This window comes from Rhinichthys klamathensis, unplaced genomic scaffold (assembly GCF_029890125.1).
Source record: "Rhinichthys klamathensis goyatoka isolate OS25496 unplaced genomic scaffold, OSU_Roscu_1.1 h1tg000469l_1, whole genome shotgun sequence".
NCBI lineage: Eukaryota > Metazoa > Chordata > Actinopteri > Cypriniformes > Leuciscidae > Rhinichthys > Rhinichthys klamathensis.
The window spans coordinates 187,114-198,912 of NW_026606958.1; the positions used below are offsets into that span (position 1 = coordinate 187,114).

Below are 11,799 nucleotides of genomic sequence, written 5' to 3' on the forward strand. Positions count from 1 at the left end.
GGCTCGAACGGGGCGCCTTTCATGGCCTCCAGGACCGTGGAAAGGTCCCACGTCGGGACTGAAGGGGGCCTGGGAGGGTTCAGCCTCCGAGCTCCCCTAAGGAAACGCACGACTAAGTCGTTTTTCCCCAGCGACTGGCCAGACACCGGTTTTGCAAACGTTGCTATGGCCGCCCCATATACTTTGAGCGTGGATGGGGTCCTGCCCTTATCCAGTAGCTCTTGAAGGAAGGAAAGCACTTCCGAAACCCCGCATTCCACAGGTGAAAAGCTCTGGGCTTGACACCATGCAGAGAAAACAGACCATTTCGAGGAGTAGAGCCGCCTGGTAGACGGAGCTCTAGCCTGCGCGATCGTGTTTAACACTCCTTCTGGGAGGCTAGCGGGTACCCGTTGATGGCCCATGCGTGCAGGGACCATAGCTCCGGGCGAGGGTGCCAAATCAAGCCCTCCGCCTGAGAGAGGTCTCTCCTCAATGGTACAGGCCATGGGGCAGTGCTGGTCAGCTGCATCAGGGCAGGGAACCACGTCTGGTTTGTCCAGAGCGGAGCTACGAGCAGCACTGGGCATCCGTTTTCCCTGATTCGTTCCAACACCTGAGGCAGGAGCGAGACAGGAGGAAAAGCATATAGGGGGCAGCGGGGCCAAACATGAGCCAGCGCGTCCTTGCTTTTCGAGAAAAACTCCGGGCAATGAGCGTTTTCGTGGGACGCGAATAGGTCCACCTGTGCTCTGCCGAACGTTTTCCACAGCAGCTGGACCGTCTGCGGGTGCAGCGACCATTCCCCTGCTGGAACATTGTTCCTGGACAGTCTGTCTGGTCCCACATTCAGGTGACATTTGCATTTGCAGTGCAAATAGCCATTTGCACTGAAGGATACAGGGCAACAACGGCAAAATTCATAACACAGTGTACAGTGTGTACGTAACACAGCGTCAGTTGCATCGCACGACTGTGAATACGTAGTAATCGGAATAGCCATTTGCACTGAAGGATACAGGAACAGGGCAATATATAATGGCATAAATCATACACATAACAGTGTGTAGTGTGTACGCAACACAGCGTCCGTTGCATCGCAACAACTGTGAATATGTAGTAATCAGAATAGCCAGTTGCACTGAAGGGTACAGGGCAATATCGTGGCATAAGCATAACACACACATATCAGTGTACATAAACACAGCGTCAGTGGCATCGCACAACTGTGAATACATAGATGAATCAGAATAGCCAGTTGCACTAAAGGATACAGGGCAATTTATAGCGGCATGAATCATGAACACATAACAGTGTGTAGAGTGCACGTAAACACAGCGTCATTCCATCGCACAACAACTGTGAATACGTGGTAATCAGAATAGCCATTTGCACTGAAGAAACAGGTCAACATATAACGGCGCAAATCTTAATACATATCCGTGTGCAGTGTGTACATAAACACAGCGTCAGTGGCGTTGCGACAACAACTGTGAATACGAGGTTAAATCAGAAGGCCAGTTCCACTTTGGGATACAGGGCAGTATATAAAGGCATAACAGTTAAATCATAGCACATATCAGTGTGCAGTGTGTACATAAACACAGCGTCAGTGGCGTAGCGACAACAACTGTGAATACGTGGTTAAATCAGAAGGCCAGTTGCACTGAGGGATACAGGGCAATATATAAGGGCATAACAGTTAAATCATAGCACATATCAGTGTGCAGTGTGTACATAAACACAGCGTCAGTGGCGTAGCGACAACAACTGTGAATACATGGTTAAATCAGAATGGCCAGTTGCACTGAGGGATACAGGGCAATATATAAGGGCATAACAGTTAAATCATAGCACAAATCAGTGTGCAGTGTGTACATAAACACAGCGTCAGTGGCGTAGCGACAACAACTGTGAATACATGGTTAAATCAGAATGGCCAGTTGCACTGAGGGATACAGGGCAATATATAAGGATATAACAGTTAAATCATAGCACAGATAAGTGTGCAGTGTGTACATAAACACAGCGTCAGTGGCATAGCGACAACAACTGTGAATACGTGGTTAAATCAGAATGGCCAGTTGCACTGAGGGATACAGGGCAATATATAAGGATATAACAGTTAAATCATAGCACAGATAAGTGTGCAGTGTGTACATAAACACAGCGTCAGTGGCATAGCGACAACAACTGTGAATACGTGGTAATCAGAATAGCCATTCGCACTGAAAGAAACAGGGCAATATATAACGGCACAAATCATAGCACATATCACTGTGCAGTGTGAACATAAACACAGCGTCAGTGGCGTAGCGACAACAATTGTGAATACGTGGTTAAATCAGAATGGCCAGTTGCACTGAAGGATACAGGGCAGCCTGCCGACATAAGCTGTAAGCTGTGCACCTCCATTACCAGAGCGGGGCGTCTAAAGGCAAGACAGGGAAGGACCCACGTCTGGCGCGGCGCTCTCCGTGGCCTGTGTCGCCACATTCCCGGTCCCGCCCTCTGCCAACGGTGAAGATCCGGTTAATTTGGGTTCGAACCGTTTTGGCGGCTGTAGCCGAATTTAGGCGGGACGAGGTACCGACGAAGAGAGACATCGAGGAAGGCTGGACCGTAATAGAGACTTCATAGCATCATCACTTTCGCGCCTTTAGACACAGAGCCATGGCCTTGCCTCGTCTCTCGGACGCGTCTTGCGCATGACTTACCATAGGACGTCGTGGAAGACGGAGTCTTTCTTAAAGTAGTCTGGCTAAGATACCAGGCTAAAGTAAAATAATAAAAGTATCCTTTTCGACGAAGCCTATCGCGTCGAGTCCTTCTAGCGAGCCCGCGAAAAGGACCGGAGAGGCGACGGGCTAGGTTAAAATGTGTCTGATGCGAGAGCCGGGATTGAACACGGGTCTCTCGCGCGAAGGCTTCGGGTTCCGCCACTGAGCCACAGGGGAGAACAACTGTCAACTCGTCTTTGGGCGGGAGAGGGCCCACCAGCGGCCGCTGGCGGCAGTGGGCCTCATCCCTGCTGATGCCCGGGTGCGATATTTTTTTTCACAGGATGGTAGGGGAAGACTCATGAATATTCGTTAGGGAACTCATCCCTGATTGGTCTGATGACCTACCCCCTAACCCCGCCCCTAAACCTACCCGTCACTGGGGGTATGATGACCTACCCCTAACCCTGCCCCTAAACCTACCAGTCACTGGGGTTAAGACCAATCAGGGATGAGTTCCCTAATGAATATTCATGAGTCTTCCCCTACCATCCTGTGAAAAAAAATATCGCTGCCCGGGTTTATTCCCCTGAGGACGCGCACTGAGTGCGGCCTCGGTAGATCTTCTTGTTTGGGTAGAGCGAGTCAATAGAACCCGCACATATCTGGCATGTAGCAGCCATCGGATGCGGGGAGGAAACATGGTGAGTAACCTCTATTGCAACTTCCACGATGACTTCAGATAAGACTTCTAGTGTGAAGAAAGAGATTCTGACGTAATTGTCGCGCCCATGCTATTTATACTGCCCGCGGACCGGTCAGCATTTGCATGTTTTGCGTCAATTGGCCAGCTGTCCCCAGCTGGCGTTAGCCTATAAGATTTCAGTGAAAATGGAGAAGGGAGGAGTTCCCATATACGTCAGTATGACATAATGTCGAAGTGACCGCCTTGGCTGACGTTGTTAACATTAACAATTTGAGAACAAAGTGTAATTTGCACGGTTTTGCGTGATATGATAAGCGATTTTTAGATTTAATCAGCGCGATTTACTGCAATGTCAAAACCAGAACAAAAGTGGATGTTACTTACTTGTTCAGATGACATTTTCCGGTGAAAATTATAATGTACGTAAATAAGGGAAAATATAAGTACGGTTTGGACAACTTTTTGAGTGCTTTGAGATAAAGATATATTGAACACAGAGAAAGAGTCAGTGCAACTGATTGAATGAACAGTTAATAGAGATTTGCAGTTAAAGGGTTTGTTCACCCAAAAATGAAAATTTTCCCATAATTTACTCACTCTCAAGCCACCCAAGTGTATATTACTTTCTTCTTTCAGCCAAACACACAATCTGAGTTATATTAAAAAAATATCCTGGCTCTTCCATGCTTTATAATGGGAGTGAATGGTACCTTACATTTTGAAGCCCCAAAAGCGCATCCATCCATCATAAAAGTAATTCATATGGCTCCAGGGTTTTAATAAAGGCATTCATTATATAATTCAGCCATATTTATAACTTTAGAAACTATAATCATTGGCTTCTGGTTACGACTGTACGCGAGTAGTTCTGGCAGAAGAGGGACATCTGACCCGACATATGACATAGGATGTAAAAGTAGTGTAAGATTAGGTAAGTAAGAGTAGACTCTACTATCACATAAGCTCTACTTGGGCTTCAAAAACAAGGTACCATTCACTCCCATTTTAAAGCTTGGAAGAGAGGTGACTCCCATTATAAAACTTGGAAGAGCCAGGATTTTTTTTTTATATAACTCAGATTGTGTGAAGGTGGCTTGATGGCAAGTAGTAAATATGGGTTAATTTTCATTTTTGGGTGAACTAACCCTTTAACGATTATCAGACAGTGTACTGGGACAAAAAAAAATTTGTTCTTCTGGCAGGGATGGGCAATGTCAGTCACTGAGTGCTAACACTGGTTTTTGCTATTCTTGAAAATATTGAAATTTCTCATTTCTTAACTAATAAAAATGGGGTGGCCTAAATAAGTGATAGCATGGTAAAAACATGGTAACATTCAAAACTTTAAAACTTTTGTGTATTTAGGCTACTCTGAGAAGTTACTGATTCAATATGGTTTTATTTTAGAAATATTAAGTTATGACTGTTTTATAAGCTTACGTTCTACCAGGTCAAAGCCGACCCTGGAATACAAAAGATACAGTTTTTAATGCGACCTCACTTTGCCTGAGTCACTTCAATTTCATTTTAGACAAACGATGTAGTGAAGGCGAATCGTGACTGGGACTGTCATTCTGACAAACATCTATTTTCCGTCGCAATGAAGAAATCCACGCAGGTTTGCAACAACATGAAGATGAGTACATGATTTTGAATAAAATTACACAGAAAACGACGAGTAAACTTCTTAAACTTTTAACTTTCTTAAATGTTCGGTTGTACTGCCCCTTTAAAGCAGTAACTTACTGCCCCCGCCCCCTCAACTTCCTCCCGTATGTTTGGTTTAAGAAGTACTTCCGGTCAGTCCCACACTGTAGGACGAGAGAATGTTCTTAGCTGGATCAGCATTAATTCTCAGCGTATCGTTTATGTTACAATGTTTAATTGTGAGACGAATGAGAGTGAAATAAACGATAGTTAGCCTAAACAGTAGCTAGCACAAGAACAGTCATCGCTAGCATTTGGACTACAAATTTGACAAAACTACAAGAAGGTTCAATAAAAACAGTGAAACGGTAGCACACCTACGATAAGTCTAATGAAAAGCTGGAGGATAAATTGTTGGTTTGTTTATAATCACCGGAAGTAGCTAGATAGGGTTTTCCCATCCAAATACTCGTCATTATGTCCGAAGCCATACACTCGTTTCAGTCACAGCTATCCGGGGTCATGGAGACCGTTTTCAAAGCTGCCATGTTTGAGATCACCCGGCTCGTGGAGGACAGTTTCGTGAAGGAAGTGTCCCGCAGTCGAGAGCAGGTGGAGACTCTCAAGAAGAGGCTGCAGTGGAGCGAGTGCAGAAGGAAAAACCAGGAGATGCGCGCCCTGAGGTGTGCAGAGTGTGGTGACAAAGCTCGTGTGTGTAACAGTGAAAGAGAAGAATTGTTACCACAATCAGGTTGGTTCACTCAATTCAACTCAAAATCCGTGTTGTTACTATTTGTAATTTCTACAAAAAGGAAATGTAAAGATTTTATAATCTGTTGGAATATCATATACACTTAGTATTTAGAACAGAACAGGAATTTATTGTGAAGTGTTTATGAATCATCCATGTTGACATACTGAACACTTAACCCAGGTTAAACATAAATCTGGGTGCGATAGTTAAGGTGGTGGTCAAAGGGACCCTAATTGGATTCAGTACAATTGACCAAAAATCACACGATGACAAAACAACATCAGGTAAAAACAGCAAACCTTTTAAATCTGAATTTAGCAACTTTTTTTTTAAATCCAAAAGCTCAATATTATAAACAGCATTGTAACTATTTATTTAATTTTTCCAAAAATGTTTTTCAACATTTTTAACAGAATAAGTAGAGCAGTAAAGCATGGTGCTAGCAACGCCAAGATCATGGGTTCGATTCACATTGAACAGAAGAACATGCATGAACTGATAAAAGTGTACACCTTTAATGCAGAGGAAGTTTCTTAAATATACATCATGCATACATGTAAATACCGTTAGAGGGTAGATGAGAAACTGACCTGTCAAAATATGTCGGGTCTGTGCAGCTGCCTTTAATTGAAAACATCATAATAGTAATATACATTTTGTACGCACATTCCAAAACACATCAGTGTTGACACTTTGCAGGCATGTTCCTAAGACTAAATGAATAACATCTTCAAGGAAAATTGGTTAACCATTGGTTTTCTCTCAACTCAAAGATCCAAGTTGTCAAATTGACCTGCAGCATAATATAGAGGATTAGTGTATAGACCCTCATGTCATTCCAGACCATATGACATTTTTCTTCCGTCCCATTAAAGACCATTAAAGGACTGTGTAATCAATGCCCTCACAGTTGCTTTCACCCTTGATGACCACATGTAGAAAATGAACGCAGCCTCAAACAGGAGAGAGTTCCGGTTGGGAACTGGGGAAGCTGTGAGTTGGAGACTGACACACATTTGGGTGACAAAGAGAGATTAGAAGATCAAACCAGACCCAGTAACACAACAGAGGTGAGTACCCGAATGGATAAACCACTTTACTGATGACCTCTAACCTTGATAAGTTGCTTGTACAGCAGTGTTTCACCATGGCTGTGTCTGAGACCAGAAAATTCACTCTATTATTTAGTAAGTGCATGTTATTGATTTTATTGTGAACAATAAACCTGTGCATGTAACATAAAAAAAAAATGACTTTGTAATTCTTAATTACTAACTTGATCTTCCTGTGAAACGACAGACTTCTCTCTGGTGACGTATGCTGGACTTCTCCAATAATTTAGTCCCTTACAGTCGACTACAAGCTTTCATTCAGATCATCAACTGATGACCCGACCGCATCGTTCATTTATTTCACTCCGATGTACATCACAACATGGAAGAAAAGATCTGTCGCTACTTCTGTTTCACCACAACTTTAACATCCTGTGCATGTTCTCTCTTTGTGTTCTCTGTAGTCTGCTGGTACAGAGGACAGGAAACTGGACTGCGTGTTGAAAGAGGAGGCCCTCTATGCCACTGCTGATAATAAGGAGCTTCAGGATGGGTGGACACTAAATACTGAAGGTGTGATTTAAAGAGAGAAATTCTGTCATCTCTTATGTCGTTCCAAACCTGTAAGACTTTCGTTCATCTTCGGAACACAAATGAAGATAATTTTAATCAAGTCTGAGAGATTTCTGTCCCTTCTTTGAAAGTCTGTTCACTCAAAACTCTTGACGGTTCATAAAGAGATCATAAAATAAATGCATATGATTCGAGCAGTTTAACCCAAGTCTTCTGAAGAAACATGATCGCTTAATATGACGAACAGATTTAATTCAGGCTTTTATTCACATATAACATACATAGAGCACTCAAATTTGGTAAATGGAAGCTCAAGCATGTTTGCTTGACGCGTGAGTACCAGTGAGGTTCATTCTCGTGTGCTACACCAGCACATTTGACTTTTCACAAGAACCAACGAGGTTGGTTGTACGCTTGAGCTTCTGTTTACTATATTTGAGTGCTTTGTGTACACTTGTTGATCAATGTTTCTATGCAAATAAAAGCCTAAATTAAATCTGTTTGTCATATAAATTGATCATGTTTCTTCACAAGACTTGGATTAAACCACTCGATTCATTTGGATTTATTTCACGATCTCTTTATTTTTATATTTTCTAGTAGTTTTTGAACTGTCGAATTTTGGGTGAATAGACTTTAAATGGAGGGACAGAAATCTCTCAGATTTCATTAAAAACATCTTCATTTGTGTTATGAAGATAAACAAAAGTCTAATGGGTTTGGAACGACATAAGAGTGAGTAATTGATGACAGAATTTAAATTTTTGGGTGAACTATCCCTTTAAACATCTGATTACTGCAAACCTCTGACATCAGACTGTGTTTGACGATTACAATGTTTTTTATTTTTCTTTCAATGTTTGCTTTTCCAGGAGCTGAGAGGATGGATTTCTCAGCTCATAGTTACAGTGAGCAAGAGCTGCAACAGATTCAGGAAGACTGGAGCTCCGGACTTGAACAGACCGCTGACAGTGAGACTTACGCAAACATCGTAGACGTTCAGGGCTTGCCATACCGAACACATTACAATGCAGAAGAGCTAGCGAGCTACAGTGTACATGAACTGGACATGGGAAACCTGGACAGTCTTGGAGGAAAAACTCAAGACACATTAGGTCATGCAGTTGCAGTTGGGACTGATCAAAAAGACCTGGTTGAGGAAGGTGGGAGACGTTACAGCTCTTCCATTAGGAGTAAAAGAGGAAACAGAGCATCTTTACCTGCACAAGTCAACCCCGAGACAGAAGACGTGGATAGAGACTGTATACTTATTAATGCAGATGGCCACATACAAGACACAAGTGCCCTCACGGAAGTTCACAGTGGGATTGAAGATGGTGCTGGACATAGAGGACACTCACTTTACACTGGGGACACAGCTAGTAGTGCACTTTATAAGGGACATGCATCGAATCACTCTCTCAAGTCTAATGTTGGACAAGCATTAGGTGACAGCAGGGCTTCTGGGAAAGGCTACCCGGTCTCCCAACGAGTCGTTTCAAGTGCTGGATATACTTGTAACCAGTGCGGTAAGAAGTTCACTCAGGCCTGCAACCTAAAAGTCCACCAGCGTGTCCACCAGCGGGACGGTCTCCATTTGTGCAGCCACTGTGGGAAAGGCTACTCGTCCTTCAGTGACCTGCGTAGACACAAATGCAGCCAGAGCGGAGACAAACCCTACACCTGCACGCTTTGTGGGAACAAATTCAGCCGACTATGGAATCTCAAGCTGCATCAACGCATTCACACGCAGGAGAAACCACACAAGTGCACTCTGTGCAGTAAGAGCTTTACCCGGGCCGACATCTTGAAAGTCCACCAACGTACCCATACAGGAGAAAGACCGTACTGCTGTGGTATCTGTGGACTGAGCTTCAAACGAATGGACCATCTCAGGTCACATCATCGCAAACATAGTGCTGACCCGAATAATCAATGACGAAAAAATTCACCTCACAACCTTACAGAGTTGGTTTGACTTTTAAATTGTTGGAAGCCACTTGTTTCCCATAAAACGTTACACTGTTACTGTAGAACCTCCCGTTGTAGTCATTATGTTTTCTGTATAATTTAATTTTGTTTTTGTAAAGGCAGGCGGACACTGCGAGTTTGGACACCCTGGAGGTCGTACGTCATTGCACACATTATGAGTCAGTTAACCTGATAATGGCGTAAAAACAGCTGGTACACGGCACGACTGTACCGCACGGCGAGCTGGCGGGAATCACATGAGCATTGGAGACTGGAGCTTTCAATGTTGCTGCTGTTGCTTCGTATTGAAAAAGGAAAGAGAATACAAAGGGAAGTGTTCAAATGATTTTGTGAAAAGCAGAGAAAACAACACAGCCATTCCTCTCAACACAAAAAACTAGAGAGTATTCGTGTGTGTCAGTGTATGCACACACTGAAGGGTTGCAGCCACTGGGCTATAATAATATTCATAGATCTATTCTATCTGACGTGGTTGTGTATGACTTGGCTATAGGGGACACTGGTCAACTGGACTCACTGGACCAGTGAAATTTTTCCCAAACTTTTAAACCAGTTTGAAAGTTATTGGGACACGGCTTGGCTTGTAATTCCTCTCACAATGCGAGCCGCGACCATACAAGCATCAACGATTTCCACACGATATCTACAGAGAGAAAAAAAATGCCTGCAAGCTAGTACGACAGCAAAAAACGCACCATGTGCGCCCAGCTTTAAAGGGATACTCCACCCAAAAATGAAAATTCTGTCATCATTTACTCACCCTCAAGTTGTTGCAAACCTGTATTAGTTTCTTTCTTCTGCTGAACACAAAGGAAGATATTTTGAAGAACGATTGGAACCAAACAGTTGTTTGGCACCATTGACTTCCATAGTAGAAAAAAATAAAATTACTATGGAAGTCAATGGTGCCAAAGTTCCAATCGTTTTTCAAAATATCTTCCTTTGTGTTCAGCAGAAGAAAGAAACTCATACAGGTTTGCAACAACTTGAGGGTGAGTAAATGATGACAGAATTTTAATTTTTGGGTGGAGTATCCCTTTAAAGGGATGGTTCACCTAAAAATTCATCATTTACTCGCCCTTATGTCATTTAAAACCTGTAAGACTTTTTCTGTGAAACATAAAAAAATATAGATTTTGAGGGGTTTTTTTGTCTGTATAATCTGTTTGGTTTCCAGCATTCTGCAAAATATCTTATTTTGTGTTTAGCAGAAGAAATAAAGTCATGCAGTTTCGAGGGTGAGTAAACGATGACAGAATATCATTTTTTCGATTAGACTATGCCTTTAAGTAACATTGTGGTTAATGTGGCCATCTTTGCATCTGATGTAAATATTGTATTTTCTATGCAGTGGTAAGACATTGTCACTTTCATGATCTTTAGAATCTTATTGTCTATAACGCTTATTTTGAAAATGTAGGTGGAGTGATTTCAGTTTATTAATGTTTATTTAAAACTTACCTAATATAGTTTCAAATACACAATGTATGTCACATGCAATATCAGTCTTTTTTTTCGGCTCTCTGCTTCAGCATTACACCTTCAAATATCATTTTAAACATTAATTTGTTTGTCAGGTGATTTAGCTGTTTATTCTAAACTCTTTGATAAAAATTATGAAACATATTCTTGGCTCTTCAGAACCCATGTAAGGAATAATTGACAACAGTCTATTGAATTATGGAATAAAATATAGATAAGTAATGCACATATGAGATGTTAATATTGCCACGATGTGAAGAGGAACTGTAATGGCCTGGAACTACTTCATATAGCTGTGCATTTACTAAAAAAATAATTGCGCGCCTTGCTTAAAATCTCTATCACCCAATCAGAATCAAGCATTTAACGGCCCCTCTGGTACAAAACATTAAAACAGTTAAATATATCTGCATATAATGTAACTTCTTGTTATGATACTAGGATCTAACTAAAACATTTAAGAATATTAAAATAATAATACTGTAAAGGTTAGCTGTACCTGAAGTCTTATATTTTACATAGTATATGTCCTATGAAACTGCACAATTTTAGCTCATGTATATTTCGAAATGGGATATTTGCCATTGATGTAATTTATTTTAGTCCAATTTTAGCCCAACAAGGCCACCGTACAATATGTGACGTCACTAACAACAACATTATTGTCCGTTTTCTCAGCGGCGCTTCCTCCTGACATGCTGAATGAAGCATTAGTCAAACATCTTGTAGTTCATACATTAACTAAATAAATGATGTAAAATGTACTACAGTCAGCTGGACATGATGCGACGCCTTCCGCCTTGCGCCTAAAGGATATTTATTTCGGTTCGCGGTTCATAGTCTCAATCAGATGTAATGAGCTCGATGCTAACAGTGCGAGGTTTTTATATTCGG

At 42.1% G+C, this 11,799-nt stretch overlaps 2 protein-coding genes across 2 annotated transcripts in view; both read left to right on the forward strand.

Annotated features, from left to right (window-relative positions):
• LOC130071983 (von Willebrand factor A domain-containing protein 7-like) overlaps window positions 1-2,619 on the forward strand; it is a 30,184-nt gene extending 27,565 nt beyond the window's left edge. Inside the window, exon 17 of the mRNA XM_056236851.1 lies at window positions 2,401-2,619. Within this exon, the coding sequence (XP_056092826.1) occupies window positions 2,401-2,619 (219 nt within the window). The remainder of the gene's footprint in view (window positions 1-2,400) is intronic.
• A 2,885-nt stretch (window positions 2,620-5,504) lies between these two features.
• On the forward strand, window positions 5,505-9,423 carry si:ch73-109d9.2 (uncharacterized protein LOC565042 homolog). The gene is made up of 4 exons (XM_056236882.1): window positions 5,505-5,803; window positions 6,746-6,876; window positions 7,323-7,431; window positions 8,304-9,423. Exons 1-4 carry the CDS (start codon window positions 5,530-5,532, stop codon window positions 9,368-9,370), a joined length of 1,581 nt encoding a protein of 526 aa, XP_056092857.1. The 5' UTR covers window positions 5,505-5,529; the 3' UTR covers window positions 9,371-9,423.
• The last annotated feature ends 2,376 nt before the right edge of the window (window positions 9,424-11,799 follow it).